The 27785-nt window shown below is 53.6% G+C and overlaps 2 protein-coding genes across 2 annotated transcripts; both read right to left on the bottom strand.

Annotated features, from left to right (window-relative positions):
* Nucleotides 1-93: 93 nt before the first annotated feature.
* DHX16 (DEAH-box helicase 16) lies at nt 94-16093 on the bottom strand. The gene is made up of 20 exons (XM_025890976.2): nt 15653-16093; nt 14230-14474; nt 13972-14134; nt 13596-13652; nt 9416-9670; nt 9042-9245; nt 8773-8964; nt 7590-7700; nt 7303-7418; nt 5342-5552; nt 5050-5148; nt 4787-4939; nt 3181-3321; nt 2838-3000; nt 2617-2735; nt 2435-2502; nt 1588-1750; nt 1326-1487; nt 835-1008; nt 94-325 (listed from the first exon to the last, which is right to left on the bottom strand). The coding sequence occupies exons 1-20, from the start codon at nt 15857-15859 to the stop codon at nt 197-199; spliced, it is 3132 nt and encodes a 1043-aa protein (XP_025746761.1). The 5' UTR covers nt 15860-16093; the 3' UTR covers nt 94-196.
* Nucleotides 16094-18289: 2196 nt separating this feature from the next.
* Nucleotides 18290-27082, bottom strand: PPP1R18 (protein phosphatase 1 regulatory subunit 18). The gene is made up of 4 exons (XM_025890878.2): nt 26893-27082; nt 24175-25846; nt 19804-20014; nt 18290-19173 (listed from the first exon to the last, which is right to left on the bottom strand). The coding sequence occupies exons 2-4, from the start codon at nt 25816-25818 to the stop codon at nt 19154-19156; spliced, it is 1875 nt and encodes a 624-aa protein (XP_025746663.1). The 5' UTR covers nt 25819-25846; nt 26893-27082; the 3' UTR covers nt 18290-19153.
* Nucleotides 27083-27785: the final 703 nt, after the last annotated feature.

Here is a 27785-nt window from a genome sequence, read left to right as displayed (position 1 = left end):
GAGTTCAAGCCCCATGCTGGGCACGGAGCCTACTTAAAATAATAATTCTTTCGCTCCATTTCTCTCTCTCAAATAAATAAAATCTTTAAAAAATAAATAAAAAAGTTCCCACAAGCTTTATTCCAAAAATAGATATTAAATAATGTTACAGAAGGAAAAGGAGCTGGTGTTGGGTTCTGATGGTGTCCCCTCCCCTTTACCCTAGTTCTTCTCGTGTCTTGCCTGTTTTTTTTGGCATTTTCTTAGAATGGGGATCTTCTAGCTCCTTGGCCTTATAATAGTGGGGAGCCACCTCCAGAAGCCAACTGCTCTCAATCTCCAATACCTACAAGAGGAGAGAAAAAATCAGTAGGATTCCCCTTTTTCCAACCTAGACTCTAATGTATGTGTGATCAAAAGAGTTTCTTTCTTCCACCTTTGACTACAGGGCTAGGGGAAAGGTGCCAGGCTCTACTACTATATACCCCAAGGGCAGACACACCTCTACACGTCATTCAGAATCCCCAGTAAACTATCCCTAAAAAACCTGATCATAAAGACTGTAAAGTACACTCAGGACAGAGATCCCATCTGCTTTGTTCACCATTCTCACCCCAGCATCTGAAACACCAGCATAATAGGCATTCAAATATGCACTGAATGAATATGCAGTTCTTCAGTCTTAGCAGATGCTGACATAGCTGTCAAGACACAATGCCTTTCTATTTCATCCTACCTTACACCAATGTGTGTGCCTGTTTCTCTGCTGGTCTCAGCAACTTGACCTGGGTTTTTAGCTTGCTAGGATCCCCGCCCCCCATCTTCACTGTCCTGGGCAGGGGAAGGTCCCCTCACCTGTCTCATGAACTCCTTGGTGGTCAAGACAAGTTCGTGGTAGAGCAGCCAGCGTGGCTGTTCCTCGAAGAGGGAGGAGTTGGGGTGAATGAACACCGTCTGCCGCTGTTTGACTGTGCGGTAGCCGCTCCGGGTCAGCCGAGCCGTGTGGTAGAAGTAGCCAGCGGTGATGGCCTGAGGGGCGGGCAGGAAAGACAGTCACCTGGAAAGCCACACACCTGGCGACACTGACACTCACTACCTTTTTAGTTCAGGCTTCTGGAGAACCAGATAGGTAAGGAATACATGAAGAAGCCATTGAGAAGGAACCCCTCAGCGGGGTTCCTTCTCAATGGGAAGTTCCTCAGTGGGAAGACAGCCCAGAAGAGCACACCTTCCACAGGGGAACAGGGCACACCCTCAGGCTGGAGGGACCGCTGCAGGCCCCCAGAGCAGCTTTGCTCTGCAGGCGGAGGGGGTGTGGGCGACAGGGAGACCAGGCAAGCGCTGACCTTGCGGACACGGATATAGTCCCCCTGGCAAGAGCTGAGACCAACTTCCACGCGCTCCAAGAGCCCCTCCAGCTGTTCCCGCACATCCCGGGCTCGGCGCATCGATCGGAACTGCACAAAGTTCTCATAGCACCACTGGGAAGAGTAACCGCTCTCAGCCCACTGGGAAGATGGTTACCAAAAAAGGGGGAGGTCAGTGTACAGAGAAACAGAGCTCTCCCCCAGGCCTCTGTCCCTCCCGTCGTCACCCGAGCCCCGTGACCTGCGTATAAACGTTCAGCAGAACCAGGTGGTCTCCACCAGGGAGGAAGAAGTTGACCCGGGCGTTGTCGGCATGGACAAGCTTGTCCTTGGGCCGGTAGAAGATGGAGCTGTTCACACACAGCATGGCAGCCACCGTCAGGATCTCTTCGGAACAGCTGTACCTGGGGCAGGAAGGGCGACGCGTGAGGGCTCCAAGGAAGACACACAGGAACAGACACGCGGGAAGGGGAAAAGTGATCGCTGTGTGGGTGTGTCCTCACACGGAGACTGCCGCTGGGACAATGGCTAGATTCTGGTGGTGGCGATGGCAGTACGGGTGGGTGTCGAGGAGGTGGGCTATCCGTGGAGGTGGGGGCAGGAAAGCGCTGGGGACTTCCGAGGGTAGGAAGGATTTCTGCAGGAGGAAGGGGTGTATCATGTGCATCAGGGAAAGACGGCACTTCAGGTTCATGTAATGACCTCTGCCCTCAACTACGGCAGCGGAATGGCATTTAAAGGTGGTCCCTCCGCAACTACGTCTCAATGTTAAGAGCCCCAAACCTTAGGAAGGAGAAAGTCTCCAAACCAGTCCACACAGCACTCCTCACAGGTGCTAAGTCTTCCACATCCATTCATGCCCCCAAATTTTATCTGTCAATCTTACTCATTTGGTTAAGTGTCTTACTGCCCCTGTGGAGCCTCAAAAGGGGCAGTTAAGAGTTTTCTAATAACTTATTTGTTAAAGAATGATACAGTAGGGAGAAAAAGAGGAAAAAGAGCAATGTAACAAAGACGGCACCATAGCCAGCTGGTGTGCCGGGGGCCCGGCCCAGGGGGCAGGGGTGGGGGTGCGGTGTGGTGCTTACTTCTCAGAGGCCAAGATCATTTTAGATAACATGGGGTCCACCGGTAGCTCTGCCATCTTTCGGCCAGACTAAGGAGAGGAAAAAGAGTTGAGGCCAGTCCTCCCTCAGGTGTCCCTCCACCACTCAAGAGGTCACCCCAACCCCTTCATCCTGCCCCAGCCCATGCTGCCCTCCCACCTCACCGTGGTGAGCTCCCCAAGGTGGTTGAGGGCTCCCAGAGCATACAGCTGCTCCAAAGCCAACAGTAGGGTCTCATACGGTGGAGGGTCCAGGAAATCAAAGTGCATTAGGTCATGGATCCCTGAGGAAAGATGTGACGGGCTAGAACAGTTTCTCTGCAGGGATCAGTGACTCTAGCCCCACGACCCTCCTCTCTCAGGAGGACTGGGGGACCCCAAATAACCTAAGCTCTTGAGCAGCAACACAACATTGCCCAGGCTGGTCCTCTGGATCTCCGGCACGGTGGTTTCCTCCAGCTCGTGCTGATAGGCCCAGGCAGTATACAGGCGGAAGCACTTGCCGGCAGCCACCCGACCGGCCCGGCCAGCCCGCTGATTGGCTGAGGCCTGGAAAGGAAGGAGAGGCAGGCCTGCTGACAATTGGAGAGGGAAAAGGGAAAGAGCAATACTGATGTAAGAAATCTGAGAGGATGTAGGCTGCTTATTCCCTGTCCTCTAAGAAGCTCCCACAGGCTTCTGAGTTGAACCTTCCCCATGGAGACCCTGCTGGAGCCCGGTCAGGCTGACCTTGCTGCACGGCGTGATAGTGAGGGATTCCATGCCCGTGCGAGGGTTGTAGCTCTTCTGCTTACAGAACCCTGGATCCAGCACATAAATGATGCCTTCGATGGTGAGTGACGTCTCAGCGATGTTTGTTGCCACAACCACCTGAGTGAGAGGGTGCAGAGTCACCCGGAGACCCCACCCACCGCGTGACCTAGAAAAGCCATCCTGGAAGATTCGAGTAGAGAAGCAGCTGCAGATAAAGGACAGGAGCTGAGGGGATTCACGTCTAAAGTCAGGAGAGGGGGACAAGGCCAGGAAGGAGCGAGGGAGAGGAGGGATGAACAGGGACATAACGTGGAAAGGAAATGGGAGAAGAAGGGTTAGAACTGTTTTCAGAGATGGGAGAGGGGATCCAGGTCCCTGCCTCCATCTTTCCCACCAGCACTTGCACGCGCATCCTCATCCAGGACTTGCTGCAATAGCCTCCTCGTGTGTCTCACTGCCTCTACTCCTGGCCCTGCTTACCTGGCATCATTCTGGCATCCAGATGGCCCTTTAAAAATGTAAACCTGTCACATCACTAACCCCATCCAGCAGTGGCTTCCCGTCCTCCTTGAGAATTATATTCCAGCCCCTTAAGGCCCTGAGTCCTCTAGCCCTGGCTACCTTTCTGCCCTCACCTCCGAGCATCACGGGCTCCCTCGCTCCACTCCTGCACACTGCTGCTCCCTGGCTGGGTAGAGCACTCTCCTCCCTCGGGTCCCTGGCATGAGCTGTCCCCTCTATTGGACACACTCACCTCCCAGATATCAGCCTGGCTCCCTCCCTCACTGGGTTCAGGCCTCAGCTTCCCTTTCACCTTACTGGAGAAGGAGAGGCCTTCCCTAGACCCCAAGGAAAATACCTTCCTGCCATTCCGCACTCCCACTCCCCTGGGGTCAGTCTCCATCTCCCCATGTGGCACTGTATCTCTCCATGGCACTGGTCACAAATCAGCATTGTGTATTTACGTGTCCACTGCCTCCTAACTTACGTTAGACTGTACACTCTGTGAAGCTAGGGACTTTGCTCTGTTCATCATTGTATCTTCATTCCCTAGAACAGCACCCGGCATGTGGGAGGGGCTCGTTAAATATTTGTTGAATGGAAGTTTCGTCTTTGCTCAAAACCCTTTGATTGCCACCCAATCGTCTAAAGTCCAAATGCTTCCAACTGCTATCAAAGGCCCTCCCTAATCTCAGTCCAGAGTTGTTTTCACCATGTGGACCATCCCCTCAACCTTCTAGATTACACTCTGACCTCAAACATACCTTAGGCCTTGCTCTGGAATTCCCTACCTTTTTTCTTAAAAGATCCAGATCAAATCCCACCTTCTGGCACACCAAGGACTTCCCTTCTCCTCTGCGCCCCCACAGTGCTGACTTACCCAGTCACGTATTTGGCTGTGTCTCAGTTCATGCTGAATTCATCCTCTCCCCAGCTCCGGAGGCGAGGGACTGACTACTACTGAGCCTTGTGGCTGCAGCAGGGCCCAGGACATATCTTGCATAGGGCAGGCACATACTCTCTTTTTCACTACTAGTTGTGTGAACTATAGGGGTGAAGAATGTGGGTTTCTCCAACTGACCTTTCGTGCCCCAGGGGGTGTGGGCTGGAAGATACGAGCCTGCATGTCAGAAGGCAGGTTGGCATAAATGGGTAACACCAAGAGCTCCCGGATTTTGGAGCCGAGGCGGCGGCAGCGATCCTGAAGCATCTCACAGGCGGCCTCAATCTCCTCCTGGATTTGGGATGGCGAGAGCAGCACAGGCCCCGGAGTGACCTAAGGCCCACCTGCCAGCTCTGTCTTCCCCTGGGATACATCACTGCCCCTCCCCCCGCTTCTCACACCTGTCCCGTCAGGAACACCAGGATATCCCCAGGGGGCTGGGTCACATGGATCTGCAGCACAGACACTACACAAGCTTCCAGGTAGTCAGCCTCTGGAGCCTAGGGAGGAGGAGGAAAGGGGTCACAGGAAGGCCATCTGTTTGGGAAACTTCTTCTTCTCCCAGCTCAATAACCAGTTTATCCCAGGTCCCTTTTGGACTCTCCAATGCCCCTTCCCTCCCTGGGACAACCTTCTCCAAAGGCCCAGGCTTTGCTGCCTCACACTTAAGCCCACCCTCCCTGAGGGGAGCACCTTGGTATAGAAGATGTCAACTGGAAACCTGCGTCCAGGGATTCGGAAGACAGGGGCATCATCAAAGAAGGTGGAAAAACGGGCAGTGTCCAGTGTGGCTGAAGCCACCAAAACCTTCAGCTCAGGCCGGAAGCGAGCAACGTCTTTGATTAACCCAAAGAGAATGTCTGTGTGTAGGGTCCGTTCATGAGCCTCATCTACCATCACCACACTGGGGAGAGATCAGGGGAGCAGTGAGCCAGGAAAGCTGGCCAGGAGAGGACACCAGGATCCCCTGGGCGAGGGCACAGAGGGAAGCAAAGAGCCCGAGGGTGAATGTGGGAGGAGGGGGTTCCAAAGGGAAGCCAATCACCCCCGTCAGGGAAGACAAAGAGAAAGTTAAAGAAGACCAAGACCCCGAAGCCTGCAGCTTATCCCAGCCTGGGAGGACAGCAGCCAAGATTTGGAGGCTGGAAGCCAAGGCCGGGACAAGTCAGACATCCTCTCTGGGTCAGAGTCACGGGTCTGTGAGAGTCAACAGAAGTAAGTGTATCTGTTTTAAAGAGGAAAAAAAAGTGAGAGCAGGGCCTCTTTGAACAAGGCTGGCTCCCCGTGCTGGCTGGGAATGAACAGCCAGACCTGAGCCACCATGATTCGAAGAGCCCAGGAGGCTGTCCCTGCTGGCCCTGCTGCCTCCTTCTAGGGAGAGGGACCGGGCAAGCCTTTCTGCCCCAAGCTTAGAGGGCCCTGCAGGATTTTTGGTCTCCTCCTTAGTTACCTGAGTGCCACGTCTTCTTTATCCTTGCTCAAGTCTTTGGATTTCGAGGTGACAGCCAAGCCTGCAGGAGCTCACCCCGACTATGCTGCTGAAGCCCCCAGCTGTTCTACAAAGCAGGCTGGCTTGATAGGAAAGCCCTACACCCCAAACACTCTTGCACTGGCTAGCCTTCTATGGGTTCTGAGATTTCTGCAAGGCATGTGAAGGCTCAAATCATATTTGTCCTATTGCCCCATTTGTGAATTTTTTTTTAAAGATTTTATTTATTTATTTCAGAAAGAGAGAGAATGAGAGAGAGAGAGTACATGAGAGGGGGGAGGGTCAGAGGGAGAAGCAGACTCTCTGCCGAGCAGGGAGCCCGATGCGGGACTCGATCCCGGGACTCCAGGATCATGACCTGAGCTGAAGGCAGTCGCTTAACCAACTGAGCCACCCAGGCGCCCCTCCATTTGTGATCTTCTAAGACCAGAACGTCAGAGCCTCCTAAGAGCTGAGAAAGCTCATATTGCTCGGCTGGCGTGACCCCACCACAGGCCATGCACAGACCCCCTCTCCTCCTAAACACATTCGTCCGAGTCCTGCCTGCCCAACACCAGCACTGAGAACTCACTATTCACAGACCAAGCCATTCCAAGACCTGGGCCAGAGGCCCAAGAGTGAGGGCCCCAGCACACCGACAGCCCCTCCAATCTCCACCACTCCGGCTTCGTAGTACTGCGCTGAAATCTGTCTCCCTGTAACCTCTCTCATCATTGCTAGTTGCGCTCTCTGGGGTCATGTGAAACAAGTCTGACTTCTTTGTCCATGTGAACCAGGAGGTCTCCCCTGAGTTTCTCCTCTCTAAGATGAACATTCTAAATTTCTTCAAAGGGTCTTCATGTGGCTTTTTAAGTCTCCACAGCACCGCTCTACCATCCTGGTGTTTTCTAAACTCTGGGGAGCGAGGGAGAGAACTTCTCTGCAGTCTCTTCTACCTCATCTCCATGGCACCTGCAGGTCAGTCCTAGGACCGTCCACACCATAAAGATTCAAGAACTGGTGGGCTAGTCAGAAGACAAAGGCCAAACTAGCTGGATGAGAAGAAAGGAGAGAAAGGCCGGAGATTTAAGGAGCTACAGGAAGGTGCTGAAGGGGAGGAAGGCAGTAGACTGGGTGGAAGAGAAGCTGGTGGCTCTCTCGTGGGAGACGGGAACCCTATGTGTACCTGTAACTTGCGAGGTCAGGTTCAGAGAGGAACTCCCGGAGGAGCATCCCATCTGTCATGTAGCGGAGGACAGTTCGCTCTGATGTGCAGTCCTCAAAGCGGATGCTGTAGCCAACCTGTCAAAAGGGCCATTAGCGATCGAGATTGGACTGGTGCTCCCTGAAAGGAGTGCAGGGCTAGGGGATGAGGGGTCAGTGCCTGGACCTGTGGTGTGAAGCCCTGCACAGTGTGGAGTACGTCTCAGACCCTAGAGGCTCCCCTCCCTGCTCAGTCCCCATAGATCTTACCTCATTCCCAAGCTTCACACCCATCTCCCGGGCCACCCGGGCAGCCACACTCATGGCTGCTACTCTCCGGGGCTGGGTACAGGCAATCTTCATTCCCTTCTTTGTGTAACCCTGAAGGACAAGAGAAGAGGCTTTCCCTTGGCTAAACATGCTCCTTGGGGGGTAGGGGGGGCACCTGGGTGGCTCAGTCAGTTAAGTGTCTGCCTTTGGCTCAGGTCATGATCCCAGGGTCCTGGGATCGAGTCCTGCATCGGGCTCTCTGCTCAGCGGGGAGTCTGTTTCTCCCTCTCCCTCTGCCCCCCTGCCCCCCGGCTCGTGCTCTCTCTCTCAAATAAATAAAATCTTTTTTTTTTTTTTTAAGATTTTTATTTATTTATTTGAGGGAGAGAGAATGAGAGACAGAGAGCACCAGAGGGAAGAGGGTCAGAGGGAGCAGCAGACTTCCTGCTGAGCAGGGAGCCCGATGCGGGACTCGATCCCGGGACTCCAGGATCATGACCTGAGCCGAAGGCAGTCGCTTAACCGACTGAGCCACTCAGGCGCCCTAAATAAAATCTTTAATAAATAAATAAATATGCTCCTGGGGCCCAAGATAATTCAGAGAAAGAAGGTGTAAATGTACAACAAGGCAGGGGAAAAGGAGGGAACAGAAACTGAAAAGCAGACCACCAGGGCAGACATAAGGATGGCAGACCCTAGGGCCCTCAAGGGCATCCTCACCCAGCCCTGAGAGTCCCAGCCTTTTGGGTAATCACATTCCGGCTCACCTAGATTTGAGTTGGAAAAGGACAGACCCACTGGGGCAGACCCAGAAGCAAAGGGGAACAAAAAAGGGTGAAAAGGCAGGAAACCGAGTCCTCTGACTCGTTCTTTGGCCCTTGCAGAGGAATGATGGCCGAGCTGGTTGGCGTGGGAAGGTCCCCAGCCCACCATCTATCCGTCTACAGGTCTTTCCAAAGGGAACGTTGGAACTAGACACAGACACGGTGGCAGAAGCGAGAACAGAAAAACGAAAAGGGTTTGTCCTTATTCCTAAGAAACTCACAATTTAGTGGAAAAGACTAAATGACTAAAGATGGAGAAGCTAAGTGACTACTCCAAACAACATGTAAAAGGAGGTCTGACAGGACTGTGCTTGTCAAGGGTCGGTGCTCGGCAACCTGGAGGGTGTGAATGACTGTACCTCCTCAAAGAGATACTGCGGGATCTGGGTGGTCTTCCCGGAGCCCGTCTCACCCTCGATGATGAGGACCTGGTGATCAGCAATAGCTGCCAGGAGCTCCTCGCGGAAGGGGAACACTGGGAGGCTACGGCGGACAGCCTGGATGGACTCCTTCTGCTGGGCCTGGGTTGGGGGCGGTGGGCCTGATGGCTCCTGAGGAGAAAGAGGGGCGTGAGCTTCAGGGCTGGCTTCCCGACCTCCTTAGAACGTCCCAGAGTTCTCCCACTCACCTCGTCGCCCTGGAGCTGAGTGGCCCGCACAAACTCGATAGTCTCCTCTTCCTCCAGCACCAGCTGATACTTGGGCTCCTGGGAAGCAGCATCTCGGGCCCCAAACTTCAGGGATGCTGCCCCCAGCCGGGCCTCCTCCCAGCGTCTCTGCTCCTCCCCAGGGGCGCCTGATTCCTCCTCCACTAGATCCATAGGTCGTGCTGGCTGTGGAAAGAAGGGCACGTGAAGACAGAGGAATGCCCTCTCCCCAGGCCTCTCCTTCCCCGTCACTACCCCCACCCACTGGGGTCAGCCAAGGCACTGTCCAGGGTCCTGAAGACCTCCCGCCCCTCAGCTTGGGGAGCAGGGCTGAAGTGGACTCTGCTTTGCCTCACCTGGCCTCGGGTCTCCTCGGGCATGTGGTAACGATTGGTGGCCTCCAGTTTCTCCTGCTCCCCAGCCGCCCGGTACTCTCGGGCTAGATCACGAACTCGCCGCTTGTATTTGAGCTCCCGCCGTTCGTGTCGGCTCAGCTCCACATCCCCAAAAAGGAACTCCTCATCAGCCAGCTCTGCCTCCAGGTCCTCAAGCTTCTCTCGCTCCCGCTTAGCCAAGTACTCTCGGCGGGATTTCTTCCGCAGCTCAGGGACCTGGGTTAAGACAGGGCAGCCAAATCTTCACCTCGCTGGGACAGCAACCCCTTCCTTACCTATCCGTAAGAGTGACAAATTCCCTGACAGGCCAGCAGTGTCCCTTGGCAATGTCCAACCTGACTAATGGTGTGCCCTAAGCCGGGCCCATGTGAAAGCCACACACTGACCCTACACGCTATCTTCTAGCAGCACAATCCTGCTGGAAGGTCCTTCTGAACAGCCTCACCGTCTTTGTCAACATAGATACACTAGGGCAATTATTTGAATATTTTAGATTTTCTTCTTACTATTTTATTCAACTTAGTGGAAAGGAGGAAAACAAAAGGGCTAATACCAGCATTTAGAAGCACAGATCTCAAACTGAAAACAAGTGAGACTATTGGAAACCACTGGATGTGCCAACAGGAGGTAATCTTCAGCCTCAGTTAGATGCTCCCTGGTCTGAAATCAAATGACTATAGTTTGGGAAAAGGGGGAAAATACACTATACACAAAAAACTGGAAGTATAGCATCAGAGAGTGTTTTTGTAAGGCAAGATGTAATCAGAAATGCTTAGCCTCTGAACCTCTCCCCAGTTCATACAATGTGTCATCTGGCTTCTACATGTTTCCTTTGACAGGAGCTTTTCAGGACACATTATGGATGACAGTAAAAGACTGGCCACATCCTTAAGGCCTTTCTCAGCTCTCACCATGAGCCCTCCCACTGTGGCAACAGTGTCTTCCCTTTGATCAAAACAACCTCCTCTACTGTGGTGGCAAAACCTCATCAAGCCCTCTCCTTGGGAGCCCCAATTCTATTTAATTGCTTGGCTTTTCTTGTTTGTTCTATGAAGACTTAAAAGGAACTTATGCTCATGATCTAATCTGAGTACCACAATCAAATACTCTTTCAACCTGATGGAGGGAGGAGATGGATGTTCTCTTAAAATATGGGCAAAAAAACCAGGGCAATGTGAAGGGCACCTGGATGGCTCAGTGAGAAGAGCATGCAACTCTTGATCTTGGGGTCCTGAGTTCGAACTCCACACTGGGTGTAGAGATTACTAAAAAAAAAATAAAATAAATAACCACCAAAAAAAACCCCCCCAAACCAAAACAACCCAGCTCAGGGCAATTTGAGTATCAAAAAGAAAAACGAGGGGCGCCTGGGTGCCTCAGTCGGTTAAGCGACTGCCTTCGGCTCAGGTCATGATCCTGGAGTCCCGGGATCGAGTCCCGCATCGGGCTCCCTGCTCGGCAGAGAGTCTGCTTCTCCCTCTGACCCTCCCCCCTCTCATGTACTCTCTCTCATTCTCATTCTCTCAAATAAATAAATAAATCTTAAAAAAAAATGATATGCAACTATAAAATATTGAGAAATAAAAATTCATGAGTCTAATGTGACACACATACACACAAAAAATGGGAAAAAAGCTTTTGTTACCAGTGAGGTGACTATTAGATCAAACTCCTTTTTCTCAAAATTAGTAATTAAACGTTTGCTCTGCCTTTTAAGATTTACTTGTTTGTTTGCTTATTTATTTTTCAGAGAGAGAGAGCATGAGTGGGAAGGGGGTGAGGGGGAGAGAGAGAATATCAAGCAGACTCTGTGCCAAGCTTGGAGCCCGACGCAGGGCTCAATCTCCCAACCCTGAGATCATAACCTGAGCTGAAATCAAGTCAGATGCTTAACTGAGCCCCCCAGGTGGCCCACTTGCTCTGCCTTTTAAGAAGGAATTGTAGCTCATGCCTAGTTTTTTTCTTTTTTTTTTAAGACTTATTTACTGGGGCAGCTGGGTGGCTCAGATGGTTAAGTGGCTGCCTTTGGCTCAGGTCATGATCTCAGGTCCTGGGATCGAGCCCCACATTGGGCTCCCTGCTCAGGGGGGAGTCTGCTTCTCCCTTTCTCCCTGCCTCTCCTCCTGCTTGTGCTTTCTCTCAATAAATAAAATCTTAAAAAAAAAAGACTTATTTATTTATTTGAGAGAGAGAGAGAGAGAGAGAGAGAGAGAGAGCAATGCAAGCAGGGGAAGGGAAGAAGATGAGGGAGAAGGAGAGAAGCGGACTTCTCCCCGAGGGCAAAGTCCTATGTGGGGATGGATCTCACCGCCCTGAGATCATGACCTGAGCCGAAATCAAGAGTCTGATGCTTAACTGACTGAGTCACCCAAGCGCCCTGCTCATTCCTAGTTGTTAAGGAAACGTTCTTCTCTACATAAAAAGGTTAGCCAATAAATGTAGAAGGAATGTCAGGCTCTAAAAATCACCTTGTTGTAATCCCCAGTGAAACAGCAGATTTAGGAAAGGATTAGTAGTGATTATACTAAAACCGTTAGATGGGGCGTCTGGGTGGCTCAGTCGTTAGGCAGCTGCCTTCGGCTCAGGTCATGATCCCAGGGTCCTGGGATCGAGCCCCACATCGGGCTCCCTGCTTGGTGGGAAGCCTGCTTCTCCCTCTCCCACTCCCCCTGTTTGTGTTCTTGCTCTCGCTACCTCTCTGTCAAAAAAAAAAAAAAACCAGTAGATGAAGGGCTGTTGGCAGAAACGCTACCTGCACTAACAGGTACACAGTCAGTGCGTCCCCCCGATGTGGTGTAATATGAAGTGCACATCGCCACCCAAGAAGTGTTCTGTCACAACTTTTTAATCTGAGTTGAGGCAAGATTTAGACCCAACTTCCACTTTAAAGGAAGCAGGGCATAGAAGAACTCAACACCATAAGGTAAAGAGTCAGATAAATCCAGAATGTGGGGCATGGTACAAGATGAGAGCGAGAGAAAATGGGAAACAAGTGAACAAAAGAGACAACCACCAGATGCAATGCATGAAACCTGACTGGGTTCTGGTTTGAAAAGAGCAGGTACTGAAGACATTTTGGGGTAACTGGGGAAATTTTATTGTGAACGGGTTCCTCATTGATACATGAGAATTACTGTTCATCTTCTGGGGTATGGACAATGGCACTGTGGTTTTAGAGGACAGAGTCTTCATTCTTAGGAGAGACATACTGATGGGATAAAATGCCATGATGTCTAAACTCCTTTAAAAAGCTGAGAAAGAAAAAAAAAAAAAGCCCACATTTACACAGCCATTGCAAATACTACACATAATATTAGCCATTTCTGAATCTTAGTAGTTTCTATATGAGAGTTTATTATACTCCTCTCTTAACTTTCCTGTTTGGACGTTTTCACGATTGAAAAGGAAAAAAATAAATAAATTCTGGCAAATAAAAACATTGCGCCCATACTGACAGATGGCTCAGAAGTCTCTGACCATGGTGGGTCCTGAGATAGCTTGGCCAGGAGAGACCTGAGTTCCACTAGGCCAGTTTTAGGATATCAAGGGTCTCAAAATTCTTTTGAGAATCCGAAGTGTGACCTTACTTGGGAAGACCAGGCCTTTGGAAAACCGCTTACCCTACCAAAACTCACACCATGATAAGTTCAGTTCATGAGTTACAAGGGCTGTGTCCCCATTCAGAAAGAAGAAACTCAGGAAACTAGAGGAAGATCACTAGACCATGTTTGGGATGGAGGGATTAGGTGGTAGGAAGGTATTTGGAATTGGGTGTGCCCAAGCTGACCAGACAGCACACACCTCAGCAGTGGGATGGCAGCCCTGCCCCCATCCTCCAGCCAGCCCCTTGGATGTTCCAGCTGACCTCTGATTACATCTCCTTAAATCTCAGGGAAAGCTCACATCTCCCTCACGAACACAGTGTGATTCAGATCCTAAGGAGTAAGACGGTTTGTGGGCAGCTTCTTTCCCACTACAACTTAAGTAAGTCCTTGGCAAGCTCCTGTCAAAACAGACCTGACAGCCCATCAGCATCCCCACTGTACTTCCTTTGTGTCCCTTTTCCCTACCCCAAACCACTTCATCAGAAAATTATTTCTTTTGCCTTCTTACAGTTGGCTTCCTGGGCACTAGGACTCACCATGGCTTTCCGGTCTTCCTCGGCCATCTTCAGGCGCTTCTGAGCCTCTTCATAAGCCTAGGAGAAGAAACCAAAAGTGGAGGGCTGTAAGGCCAAAATCTCCCACAGCCACTCCCCCTCTAGAATCACAAGGCTCATTCGGATTTACCATTGCATAAAGAAACGGGCCTTCTCAGTGAGGAATCTCAAGGGCTACAGGTTCGGCAGAGGGTCGCCACAGCCAGAGGACCCAGAAAGGCCCTCTTACTATAGAGATGAACACCACCAGAGCCCATCCTGGTCTTCCCGGAGATCAATATCTCTGCAATCACACCCAACCTCAGGTCTGACCCAGGGATCTTCCTGCGGATTTATAGAACATGCTGCTCTTATGTACCTTCTTGTCTGACCGCTCCAGGACATTTCGAGTTCGATCTTTGTCCCGCTGCCGAACCCGCTCAGCGAAGGCATCACGTTCCTCCAGGTCCTGAAGGCGCTCTCGCTCCGTCCGCTCCCACTCATCCTCCGACTCTGGCTTCCCAGTCTGCTGTTTACTCCCCCTGCAGCCCAGCCCGAAGGATTAGATAAGGCCTCCTACGAGGCTTATCGCCCCCCTCATCCCGTCCCATCCTTTCTCACCCTGCTTCTGACTTACCCTGTCTTTTTTTTCCCCTTCTCAGAAATCTCTTCCTCCTCTTCTTCCTCCTCCTGACATTTCTTCCTGAGGTGTTTCCGTTTTTTATGCTTCTTCTGGAGACTGCTCCCAGCTCTACCTACGGTCTCCTCGCTGCTCTCCTCACTGTCTTCCAGCAACTTATAGGATCGGTTCTTCTCCAGCAGGGCTCGTGCCTCTCGCTCGGCCACCCGAGCTGGCTTTTCTACCACTGCCTTCCGTGGTACCTATCAGAAGGGAAGATAATGGGATGTGAGCAACTCCTGATCTCTGCCAACCTACTTTGCCCCATTCCGAATTTAAGGAATGACCTGATCTTAAACCAGCCTTCATTGTGTCTTTTCCCCATGGCTTCACACCATGTTCATCAATCAGCCTGAACTGGGCTTCTCAGCTTCTGAATCTCCTTGCAGTCATTCACTTAACAAACATTTAATGAAGCCTGTCTGATGCACCAGGTACTTACTAGGGACCAAAAGACAACAATCCCTGCCCTCATGGAATTTATTTTACATTCTCAAAACCAATTCTCAGTTGTTCAGCCTCTGTTCTTCCCCACGACTAAGTCATCCCAATGCAAGAACTGATATGCTACAAGGACTGGTTTGCAGAGGCCTGTCATAAGCTTGGCACTATACCAGATTCCAGGATACATGCTAAACAGATATACATAAAGTCCCTATGCTCATACCACTTAGGTTCTAAACTCATCTCCCGCCAGGCACCAGATGTGACAACCAAAGCAGGCTACTTGCCATTCTATGAACATGCTGAACACTTTCTCTCTTCCATATACCTAACTAAGCACCTGTTCTGTAAGGTGCTGTCAGGTGGGAGAAATGCAAAGACAAGAAATACAGAGTCCTGTTCTCCAGGAGCTCACCTTTACAGCTTTATTCCTTCTCCCTTCTCTACCAGACAGATTTTGGGGACTCTTTGGGGCTGCTTCCCCTGATCACTACGCCTACCTTTTCTGCCTTTTCCACAGCACTTCTCACATATCTTTTCTATAGCCTCACTAGTCAAAGTGTAGCCTGTGGACCATGGGATTCACCAGGAAACTAGTTAGAAATGCAAAAACTAAGATCCCATCCCGAAACTACCTAATCGGAATCTGCATTTTAATAAGGGTCCTGGATGAGTCGCACGCATATTAAAGTTCGAGAAACACTGCTCTATAACACTTAACGTTCCTTGAACTTCTTCCCAGAGCTGGACGTCCAGCACGTAGCACAGTACCCAGGCGACAACGGACAAAAGCTACGTGCTTGTGAACTGAACTTGCTTAATTCCCGGAAAGACAGTTAGCCCAGCCTCACCTGGACAAATAACCTGGGGCCCCTCCCCTGCTCCACCTCCTCTCCCGCCACTCCCACGCCTGGCCCCGCCCCGCCCCTCTCGACACCTTGTTCCACAGCCTCAGGGCGAAGTCCCGCGCTGGCCCGCTGAGGTCCAGGGTATCGGTGTCTCGCAGGCGCTGCACAAACTCCTCGGCCGAGGCGCAGCGCTGCGCGGTACCAATCAGGAACTGGGCTACGTGCCGCTCGCTCAGCCCCAGCACCGAGTGCAGCTCGTCCTGCACCCAGCGCTCCAGCCCAGCCGGCGTCGCCATGATGACCCACGCTGCCCCGTTTCCGGCCCTGAACTGTCTCGAGTAGCCACGCTGGTGGCTGGGCCCGTCGGAGGCCTGGAGGCCTGGAACCCTGGGCCGGAGTCTGAGTTCCGCAAAGTACCTGCCTTAGGACCTTGGGGTTCGGTTTCCGACAGCCCGAAACCGTCTTCCCGGATCGGGGAGGCCGGTAACGGCCGGTCATTTCCGGCCTAAGCACTACGGTGGCCGAGCCAGTTCAAACTTAACGGAACCGCTCGTGAAGCTCGGGGTAAAACATTTTATTTCCGCCTCCAGTTAAGTCTCTCTGTCGCCCTCTGATGGCCGGTCTGTGGATACCTCACTCACTCCTTCAACATAATGCTGTGTGCTAAGCACAATTTTTAGTTGCTGGGGATATGGCAAGGAACTAATTAGACAAAAATCCCTTACGGAACGGAGGGAGGAAGACAAGATACATAATAAATAAAACATGTAAGTCCTATGGAGCCAAAAATAATGCAAGGTTTGTGTGTTGGGGGGAGATTATATCTCAAATTGGAAGGTTAAGGCCATGTTGATGAAAGATTAGCCCATGCTGATTAGGAGTAACCTTTGCTAGTACCGGCACCTGCCGCAGGAATGAATACAGGTTAGACGTAATCGAAGACCTCCAAGCAGGAAGAAACAGGGTCTGGGGGAAAAAACCAAAGGTGCCCTCTTTTCTTGGTGCTCTCAGAAAGGTGCTTTTTTTTTTTTTTTTTTTAAGATTTTATTCGTTTATTAGAGAGAAAGAGCACGAGTGGGGTACGGGGCAGAGGGAGAAGTAGACTCCACACGGAGCAGGGAGCCAGACCTGGGGCTCCATTCGGAGACCCCGGGACCATGACCTGAGCCAAAGGCGGACCTCAACCGACTGAGCCACCCAGGCGCCCCAGAAGGTTATTTTTCAAAACCTCCAACTATGGAATGTGTAAACTGTGTTCTGCGTTTCTGCTAACAGCTTGATTAATTCACTGGTGGTGCTTATAAGCAGAGCTGGGGCGCCTGGGTGGCTCAGTCGGTTAGGCGTCTGCCTTGGCCTCAGGTCACGATCCTGGAGTCCCAGGATCAAGTCCTGCATTGGGCTCGCTGCTCAGCGGGGAGTCTGCTTCTCCCTCTGCCCCTCACTCTGCTCATGTTCTCTCTCTCATTCTCTCTCAAATAAATAAATAAAATCTTAAAAAAAAAAAAACAGAGCCTATTACCCTACTCTGCTTATCTGATGTCAATTTGACCCCGCTTCATACTTCCATGAGTAATTGGACTTATCAGACACTACTGTTGGGAAATGAAATATTGCTATTCCAATAGCTCCTTAGCATTGACTTCTCAGATGCATTGTTTTGTTTCTGAGATGGACTGTGGGCACCCCTGGCATCTCAGAGCTTCCAGCCTCTCTGGTTTCCTAGGTCAAAACTGATTAGGATCTTTACCTAATTAGCTAGTAGTGTAAGCATTGTTTCCCTCCATACTCATACACTCTCTAAACTGGCTCATTGTTTTAACACCTTCGTTGTTCCTTTGCTAGTAAATTAAAGACTTTGATATAGGTTTAAGATCAATTTGTCTTATTTATTTTGTACTTAGTAAAAGGGAGTCTCCTCTAAGCTGAGAAAAATTCCTGTAGTGGAATAACTACTCAAACATGTCTTTACTACCCTAGCAAACTGAAAAAAAGAAAAAAAAAATGACCTGATAAGTAAACTATAGACCTGCCACATTTGTAAAAGAGAGAAATTCTTTGAAATGGGAAAATCTCCCAATTAACTATAGTTGGGCAACAAAGCCATGAATTATCAACAGTTCTTAGTTAAACCTTTAGGAATATAAAACCCATTGTCTGTGAGAGACTCTTTTTCAGGAAACTGCATATACTCTATATTATGGTCCTGAGTCTTGGAGTAAATGCCCCTAGATTAGCCATTGTTATACACGAACTAGCCGGCTGCTTCTAGCAGGCTTCTAAATAAATACTGGAATCCTTGAAGTCAGAGTGTCCTCTGCTTCCAGTATTTTAGCTCTTTTCATCTATTCATATAGTTGTCCATTCATTCATTCTAGTAATCACTTTGCAAGTGTACTCGGAATAATTTTGTGCGGCGTGGGGATGCTTCATTAAACCCAACGGACAGTGTGCTCTTGCAGGACTCCCAGCTTAGCGGATTCCTCCTACCCTCCCTCAGATCAGTCCTTTTCCTGCTCATCCTTTGAGAAACAATTACGGGGCTCTCCCAGAGCCCTTTCATGATGTCAACGCTGAGTCCTTATTCCATCTCCATCATTTTTCCCTCCTGCAGCCCTGGCCACTACCTCTTCATGGCCAATAGGAAGATGGGAGAGGCTTGGAACGAGGAACACACAGCCTCCCCCACCAGCACTTTTTTTGCTAAAGAAGGAAAAGCAGCAGGAGAATTGGAGAGATCTCCATTTTATTATGGAAAACTTAAAAAACAAACAGGCAGTGGATAAGGAAGGAGAAATGGGGAAGAAGAATTGAGGTGCCCTGTTAGTCACCCCTCACCCTTGCAATTCAATTCAATTGTGGACCACTAGGAGGAACAGAATTAAATAACTGGATGGGGGTACAGGGCTAAGATTCCCAGCCTTCCTTCTTGGGGAAAACTGAGGTACAGTAATACTGAGCAAAAGTGGAGGAAGCCACACCCCCAATGAGGCAGCTGCCGGGGACAGAGGGGAGGGTTCCACATGGACTCAACAAGTAGGTGTGGTTGTAAACCTGGGACTTTGGCAGGTGGGGGCTGGGAGCTAATGGGGATTGTAAACCAGGCTGCTGGTCAAGAGAGGAGGCAGGAGGTGTAAACAAAGGGGCAGTGGCCTAAGGAATAGGAAGGAGAGGGGCCTCTAAATGGAGTGGGGGCAAGCTATCCAGGATGAGTGCTTAAATCCTAAGAGCCCCCAGGGGGTGGTAGGGAGTCAAGGGAAGCTGAAGGGAGAGTGTACCAGTGGAGTTGGAGGAGGTGCTCCACCTCCAGCCCCAGTGAGCACTGTGATCCTCCTCGGGACTTGATGCTCACTTTTGAATCACCTAGGATGCCACCAGCACGTCTGACACACTCATACCAGGGGCCTTTGGTGAGGGTGGAAACTGGGTGACTAGCTCTGCCCCCATAAACAGGATGAGGAAAGCAAGTTGGAAGATGTTGGTTGCCCTTCCTGGCCAAGCTCATGTTCAGGGTCTCTCTGTTCTCAATCTTCTGGGCTCCAGGATCTTCAGTTCTGGGAAAGGGTGGGTATAGACCCTATGTTGACAGAGGGTCACCTTCGGCAGGACTCATCTGTGGGAGAGGAGGCAATAATGATAGAGAATGAGTGAGGGCCTCTGCCCCCCATCTTCCCCACTTATTCTCTGCACTGACCTTCCATGCCGAGCGCTTGGAAGGCCACTGCAGGGACAGCGGCCATCACCCATTTAGCTTGCATTCTGCGCCAGGCCTTCTTACAACTTGTTTAATCCCATAATAACCCCAGATGAGGCGAAGTCATTTGATGACCAGCCATAGTTCCAAGGTGCTTCACAAAAATTACCGAACCCTCTCAGTAAACCCCAGGAGGTGGTTATTATTAACCCCATTTCATAATTAATAAACGGAGACCAGAGGTCAGTGCTTTCCTGGAGGTTACATACACCACAAGATGGAATTCAAATGCAGGCCTGTCTGACCCAAACCCTGTGTTTTTAACCACACTAGAGCGCTCAGAAAGAGTCCTGGTTTTGAAATCTGGAGACCCCTTGGGCACTTCAGTTCCCAAGACCTCGATTTCCCCACTTGTAAAGGAGCGGGTGGGGCTAGAGGTCAAGTCTCTTCCAAGCACCAACGTTATTAATTCCTCCCCTTCCCTCCTGGACCGCAGTGTCTGCCATGAACACCAGGGGGTGCCTTCGGCCAGGCCGAGCCTTCGCTCACCCACGATCAGGGCCTTGGTGCGCAGCCCGCCCTGGAGCTCCCGCTGCAGCAGCAGCAGGTCCTCCTCATCCTCTTCATCGTCGGGTTGGGCCGCTGGGGGGCTGGGGGCACTGGGAGCCTCTGGCTCCGGGCCCAACTCCTCCAGCACCGAACTCTCGGAGGGGTATTGGTACGTGGTCTCCAATGCTGTCTCGCTGAAGGAGATCTTGAGCTGAGAGTGGAAAGAGAAATGGGGAGGCCCCCCGAGGTTAGCCTGGGGAAGCTCCCGGGGGGGGGGGGACATGCAAGGTCGGGGAGGGGAGCTGGATTTGGGCACCCTACTGACTTCGCCCTCCGCATCCACTCTGGGACCTAGGGGTCCAGTTTTCCTTTTGACACAGGCTCTCTAATCCCAGAATTTCCCTCTTCTATCATATTTCCAAAACATCAGACTTTGGCCTGAGCTTTGGCAAAGGTGTCAGAGGTGGGTAATACAGGACTCGGGTCCCTACTCTTTAGACTGTGGGTGGTGGAAGAGTAAAAAGAAATGAAGATACATGGAGATAACTCCTGTAATCAGAACTGACTCTTTGGGCATCGTGAGGGCAACCAGGAAGGTTTCCTGGAGGAGGAGGGAAGTTTGAGCTGGCAGGAAATAGCTGGCTGGAGGGAGTCCCAGGCAAAAGCAAAGCCAAGCATATTGGTTTCCACACCCTCAGTCCCTTGAAGTTCCTGGGAAACCCAGGACCCTGGACACCCGCCCCTCCTGCTCGCCTCACTCCTCTATAGCTGGAGTGGACCGACAACAAAGTGGGGCTGGGGCCTGGGAGGGAAGAAGAGACCTACCAAAAGGCCCAGAGGAAACAACTCTCCCCTAACACACAGGGGAGATGGGCCCTTGAGTCCCTGCAAGGTACAGCTGGGGGAGGTGACAGGGGCAGAGAGGAAAGTCCACGCAAACACAGGTTGGGGTGGAGAATGCACCAGGAGAGGCATACAGAGACACAGGCAAAAGGCCAGAGGGGACCTGGAGGGGGCAGAAAATCCACAAACACACTGTCCCAAGAGCAGGCGAGCCCCAGCTGTTCTCACTGCCTTGCTACCCTTCCCCTTTGCCCTTTTAAGAAGCTCAGGTGGCAGGGGCAGAGTGGGATTAACTCTGGGAGCCAAAGCGATTAAGGAGACAAACAGAAGGATTCCATGTGAACTACTTGGAAAGGTCCGGATGATCTACTCAGGCCTTCCCAGGCACCTGTTTGGGAAACTCAAGGCTTGGGCCCTGCATCCTTGCATCTCTGCATGGGCTGGGGTGTGAGAAGAGAGAAGCCGGGAGGGTGGCTGGACAGGTGGATGCTAAGGGCTGTATGGAATGTGAAACCTGGGTCCCCAAGGGAAGCTGGAACTCTGAGGCTCCAAACCACGGTGGGGGCCGGAAGGCTGGTTAGGGCCATCTCACTGGGAGGAAAAGCCAGAGCCTGACTAAGGTACACAGGGTAGTCCCACTGTGCCATGCCCCACCTCACCTCTCATCTGCTCTCGCTCTGGCCACCCTGGTCAAGGTTCCTCGAAGCAGGGGCACTCCCGTCTTGGGGCCTTTGCACTGGCTATTCCTTCTACCTGGAACACTCTTCCCCCAAATAGCTCCATGGCTCCCTGTCTCCCAGTCACCCTATTTAAAGTTCATATTCACTCCCCCAACTTTCTGGCCCTCAAGGTTCCACTTACCCTGTTCTAATTTTTCCCCCCATAATCATTTACCACCTTCTAACATACCAGAGAACTTACTTATTTGTGATCTTGTGTCTGCTGGCCATAAGAGCATGAAAGTTGCTATAGGGAGTAAGGAAGGGTTGGTCCAGACCTCAGATGTGGTCCCCAGAGAGAATCCACACTGGGGAACAATGTGGGAGGTACACAGTCTGTCTGTGGAGCTGCTGGTAGAAATGAGGGACAGCAACCAGACCCCTTACATCCCAGCTTTTCAAAAGGGATCCCTTCTGGTTCTGTCATTGACAGATTTACCCAAACTTCTGGGGACCCATTTGTTTTCTTTTCACATCCCCTTTTGGGATAACAAGCTCCACAGTTTATTATCCACTCTGAAAAAGGATTCATTTTATTTGCTCTCAGTCATGTTTTCTTTCTTCCCCAACCCTGCTTCTCTCCTCACCGCCCCCTTCCACCCCTCACCCCCGCCCCAACTTCTGACTGGGCTTCTCAGGAATGCACAGACTGCATGGGAGTTGGGGCGGGGTGGGGGGGCGGGGGGGGGACAGAGGGGTGTGACTCACTTGCTCCTCTCCCATCAGCTATATAAAGTCACAAGGGGGCCAGAGAGGGGAGGAGCCCATCTCTCAGCTAGAAGGGCCTCTGGGGAAGGGCACCAGCCACAGGGCAGAGCTGGGATTTCTCTCCGTGGCAAGGATATGTTTGATGGCATTAGCTTGCAAACAGAAGTTATTTAGGGAAGGGGGGGCGGTCCTCTGGTCCCCAAGCAAGTGGGCTGGGTCAGAGCTGGGACAAGGCATGCTAGTCCCTGCTGAGCAGGGTGCAGAGAGAGGGGAAGGAGGCCTGACACAGGGTGGAGGGGGAGGTGTCTGGGTCTCGAAAACTCTGTGCTGCTTCTCCCCACCCCCACCCCCAGAGCAGCCAGGGCTTCCTTATTCTCTCACCACATCCTGAGCAGTTCTGGCAGGCCCAGGGCCCAGCGGTTCCCCACTCAGCCCTACCAGCCTTCCGGCCCCCACCCCCAGGCTTCCTGTTTGGGTGATCTGCTTCCGGCTCCCCTACTCCCTGACCTAGGTAGGGTCACTGTCACAGGTCCTGCCTTGCACTCATATGCTTTGGGCCCCAAACTTCATGCCTCCCTCTGCTCTTCCTCCCCAAAGGCACAGGGCAACCTCAGTAGCAAGTGACTTGTCTGAACAGCTCATCCTGGCAGCTCCGGACCCACCTCCTTACACCTGCCCAGCCCGAAGGGGACAGGGTTGGCAGCAGTCAGAGTGCTCAGGATAGACTCTGGTGCCATGGCTCAGGATGGGAGCGTGAGCTTCCCATGAAGATGAATTGGGGGACCAAGTGACCCGCAAGCTCGATCTAGGTCTTTGGTCCCTGTGGTTTCCCACTGACAGGACACACAAAAAAACCAAATCTGAGGATGTCAGATGAGATGAGGACTGGCGACCAGGAAGGGCTTCCCAGTCCCTGGGGAGATGTGTTAGGTGCAGGGACTTCTCTCTCCTTAGAGATTTTCAAGCTGGAAACTAGTTGGTGTGTAAGGAAGGGGTTGGGCTGAAGCCAGGGCAAGAAGCCTGGCTGCTCCCACTTCCTGCACTTTGTCCTTTTTCCAGTTTTAACCTCTGACCTTCTGCTGGCCTCAGCCCCCACCCCTGTCCCCAACTCCCATTGTATTCCCTGCTCTCAGCACCGCGCCTCCAAATTCACTTCTCTCTTCTGCTACCCCAAAGGGAGGGAGAGGCCAGGGCAGCAGGAAGAGGGGGAAAAGGGGAAAACCAACTGCTGAGCCAGTCCTGGGGAGCGAGGGGAAGCCCAGGGAGGAAGGAAGAAGGGGAGTAAGGAGCGGGGGTATTTTGGAAGAAGAGAAGGCTTTTCTTGTCCCAAGAGAGAAGGGAGCACTGTCTAAAGCAGTGGCCCAGCTGGGGGTGTGCAACCCTGAGGTCACCCACTTCAAATGGCCTCTGTGTGCGCCTCTCCCATGGAGCAGACTCGGGGTTCAAAAGTCTTCTCTCTGCTCTCCAGCCCTATTCCATTCCCCCGCCCCCACCCTAGGACGTCTCCTCGTTCAGCTCTGGCCTCTCTCTGCCTTGGGATTGAGACCTTCCTCCACTCACTTCTCCCTGCCATTTCTCCCTAGAACCCCAAAGCCACCCCCGTGTGCCTCTTGAGGCTTCCTGCCCCAACATTCACTCCCTTGGAAGGCTGTATGTGCTTTCAACCTGATGACCCTGCTCTCATAGATTCTAGGCTGTAGCCTTGGTTCAGGTCTCCCACCAGAAGGGCTGTGTTCGGTCACAGACTCAGAGGAAAGGAAGGGGAGAAACGGGGCGGCGGGAGGGGGTGTGGGGGGAGCTGAGGGGGCGGGGAGGGTGGGACCCAGAGCCTGAGGGAATGAAGAGCGAGCAGCCTGGGCACACCCCGTGAGACACACCCAGGGGCAGCCCTTGATTTGGGGCAGGATCCTTGGGCTTGGAAATGAATGGAAAATGAACTCTATAAGAAGGAAGGGTGTGTGTAGAGGAGGAAGGGTGGTGGCAGGAATTAACAAGAAAGAATAGAGGAGGGCAAGAATACAGGGATATAAAAAAGAAAGGAGGCAGGCTAGAGAGAACTGAGGAGCGGACTTCTGAGAAGTCTGGCTTGGCTGCTCCCTACCTGTTTGTGGTGCCTTTCAGGGGACCCCTTGGCAAGGCAGCTGCGGCTGAGGCGGAGGTAGCCCCCCAGAACCAAGATCTCCTCGGCAGTCGGGTACCGCTTCTTCCCGGCGCCAGGGACTGCCGCATCAGCTGTGGCCGGGGTGGTGGGAGTGCTGGGGGCTGCAGGGGGCACGGACCGCCGGGGGTTGACTGTGAAGGTGTGTCCACTGCGGCGAGGGGCCCCCACCCCTGGCCCTGCCTTCACCCCATAGAACAGACGGTTCATGAGGGGATCCCCAGGGGGCTGGGGGGCAGGTGGGGCTGGGGGTGGGGGAGACAGAGGGGCTGCTGGTGGGGGCCGGAGATCCACTGCTTCCTCTTCCTGCCTTCTAGAGCCTCCAGTCCCAGCGTGCTCTGGTGGGAAGGGGGAGGGCACAGAGCTGTAGTTCTGCAGGGTTCTCCAAGGCCTGCCCTGAGCCCCCGCCTTCTCCTTCTCAGCCTCCCCTTCTCCAGCCTCGGTACCAAGAGGCCCCAGATACTTCTCAGCAGACTCTGGGGGGACTGGTTTCTGAGTTTGAGTCTCTGTGTCCCTGGGTGTCCATTCTCGAACCTTTCCAGAGTTCAGGGTCCATTTCCATCCTTCTGTCAGCCTCAGGCCCCTCTCACCATCCTCCACAGGGCTGGGCCTTTGCTCTGCTGCCTCCACTGCTCCGGAGCTGCTGTCTGGAGCCTCCCTTGTCAGGGTCTCTGGCAGCTCTGTAACCTCTTCTGAGGCCAGCCTTGGAATTGGTCTCTCTTCTTTTCTCCCACATTCCTCTGAACCGTCTTTTCTTTCTTCTTCTGAGCTCAGCCTCCACTCTGATGCCTCCAGTTGTACCAAACTCTGTTCCTGAGACTCTCCAGAGTCAAGCCTCCATTTATGGGACTCTGTCAGCCCCAACTTCTGGTTGTCAGACTCTGCTGGGCTCAGTCTACTTTCCACCACCTCTTTTCTCCTGGGGCTTTGTTCTCCAGGCTCTGCCAGTCTCAGACTCCACTCTGGAGTTTCTCCGGGGCTCAGCCTCCATTTCCGGGCCTCTGACAGTCTGGAGCTCCTGTCTCCAACCTCTCCTGGGCTCTGCCTCCAGTCCAAAGCCTCTGAGGGCCTGGGGCTCAACTCTCGGGCTCCCCCTATCCCCAACCTCCTCTCTCTGGCCTCCCTGGGACTGAGCCGCTCTTCTTTTGACTCTCTTCCCTTGGGGCTCTGATCCCGCATCTCCCCAGGGCTGGGTCTCCGCTCCCGGGCCTCCAAAGGCCCAGGCCTTCTCTCTGCAAGTAACTCTTCATTCCGCTGCTGCTGCTGCTGCTGCTGCTGCTGCTGCTGCTGCTGCTGTTGCTGGCGCTCCTGCCGAATGAATCGGTTCTGGTGCACCGGCCCAATGGCCTCTAGGAGGACGGCCGACTCATCTGGGTCTGGAGGCCCAACCTCTGTAGTCCCAGGTGCAGGGCTAGCTTCTCCAGGAGACAGACCAAGCTTGGCCCGGCGGCGCTCCAGGAGCCCCCGCTTCCAGGCTGGCATCTGGGACAGACGCTCCCGTTCTGCCTTCTCCCGGCCACGAAGGGCTGCCTCCTCCTGCCGGCGCCGGGCTAGCAGCTGTAGCTTCCAGTCTGGGATGGTGGCCATGGTCGCGCTGAGGTGAGGGTGGGGAGTGCTGGGGCCAGACAACAGGAAAGAGAGGCTCCAGGGGGTGAGACTGGGGGTGGGGGGAGAGGAAGTAGAGGGGGAGAGGTGGGACACAGAGATGGGCACAGGAGCTGAGGGTAAAGACAGACGGAAGGAGTGAGAAGATGGAGGGCAAAGAAAGGGGAAAACAGAAAGTGAAAAAGCTGTGGGCCAAGTGGGGGTGGGGTCGTGGCCCTGAGAGGAAGAATAGAGATTCGGGGCAAAAAGGCAGGAGTCAGATTTGGCAGCGCAGGGTTAGTGGTATCAGAGACAGTCCCAAGGATGTGAGAGGAGAGGAGGGCGGAAAAATAAGTCGTAATGAGAGAGGAGAGAGAAAAGAGAGGTCGGGGGTGAGGGGGGTAGGGTTCAGGCGAGGTTTCCCCACCGTTACCCCAGAGGCGGTTAGAGTGGGAAGGGAGATCAGGGAATCCCGCCCGAGAGGGGGTGGTGGGACCTGAGGGGGTGTCGGGGAGGTGAGGAGGGGCGGGGAGTGGAGAGGTCTAGGGGAGCAGGGGAATCAGGGGGGCAGAGGGGAAATGGAGCTCCGCGGGCGCCCGGGCGCGTCTCAGCGCGGGCTCCGGAGGTCCCGGCTCCCCTCCCAGCTCCGCTCCGGCCACGCCTCTCCGGCCCCCCAGCCACCACCCGGCACTCCGCCCCCCGGCAGCTCGGGGCGGGGGGGGGGATTACCCTCCCTTGGGGACTTTCGGAACCCGGGTGTCTGGGCTGCCAGCACGTTCCCAGAACCCTGGCGTCCACCCCCACCCCGTCCCGTCCCCGCCGCCTGCCTCCCACCGGCCGGGCCCGGGGCCGTGGCGTGCGGAGGACCCGCTCCACGGCTCTGCTCTCCCGAGCCTGCCAGTCCAATGCCCGGGTCTCCGCTCTCAGGGAACCCTGACATAGCCGGCCATTCCCACCCAGCTCGGACCGCTCAGACAGGCAATCTCGGCACAAAGAGGAGACAGCCCAAGGTCCGGGCCGGGGACAGGAGACAGGAGACACCCCCTCCCCAAGTCTGAAGCCCCTCAGTCAACTCACAAGCCAGCGGGGCTCCTAGGGGAGGGGGTGCGGAGGAGCCTGGCGTCCGGAGGGAGGAGGAGAGAGGAAGAGGAGGAGAGTGGGACCGAGGGAGATCCGGAGACAGGAGGGAGGGGAGGAGGGAAGGAGAGGAGGAGGAGGGAGAGAGGGAGTCGAGGAGGAGGGACGCAGACAGAGACCTGGGGGCCGGGCGGGGGGCGGCGACCGCTTTGTCTGAGGACAATGGGGAGAGGGAAGGGGGCGCGGGGCGGGGCCCGAGGGGCGGGGCCTTGCTGCAGAGACCCCCGCGTGGGGCTAAGGTCGCGGACTCCCCTTTTCCCGCCTCAACCCCCGGCCCTCCATTTCTGTCCCCGGGGACCCCACCCCGCTCCCTCTCGGTAGCCTGGAGAACCCAGGTGTCCGGACCCTCGCCCCGAGCTCGCCGACCCAAGGCAGCCGCCCGTGACTCAGGCCCCTCGAGGGACTTGCAGAGGAAGCAGCAGCTGCTACAGCCGGGCCCGCCCTTCCCATCTCCTGCCGCTCCTCCCCACGCTTTCGCCTCCCCCGGCCAGCCTTTGTTACTGCGGGGTCCAGGGCCGCCACCAGGCTGTGGTGGGCCCGTGGAGAGCGGGGTGGCAGGAGAGGTACTCGGAAGCCAACGGCCATGGAAACTGGCTCCCCCACCTGAGCCGCTGCCCCACTCTTTAGCTTCAACCTGTCTCCCATGGGTCCCCTGGTCTGCAGCGAGGGAAACTGGGGGATTTGGAGGAAGGGGGACTGGGCCGCCCTGGGGAGGTGGGGGTGGGTCTGCCAGAGTGGCCGCCGCCCAGCGGTCGCCAGAGGGCGCGGTGGCTGCCCAGACTCGAGTTTGGCGTGCCCGGGCTCCGCTAGCCTTCCTTCCCAAAGTCAACCCT

This window comes from Callorhinus ursinus, unplaced genomic scaffold (assembly GCF_003265705.2).
Source record: "Callorhinus ursinus isolate GAN/ISIS: 27379988/994484 unplaced genomic scaffold, GSC_fseal_2.0 scaffold26, whole genome shotgun sequence".
In the NCBI taxonomy this organism is placed as follows: Eukaryota; Metazoa; Chordata; class Mammalia; order Carnivora; family Otariidae; genus Callorhinus; species Callorhinus ursinus.
Note: the sequence above shows the minus strand (reverse complement) of the source record. Positions and strands in the feature narration are given on the sequence as shown.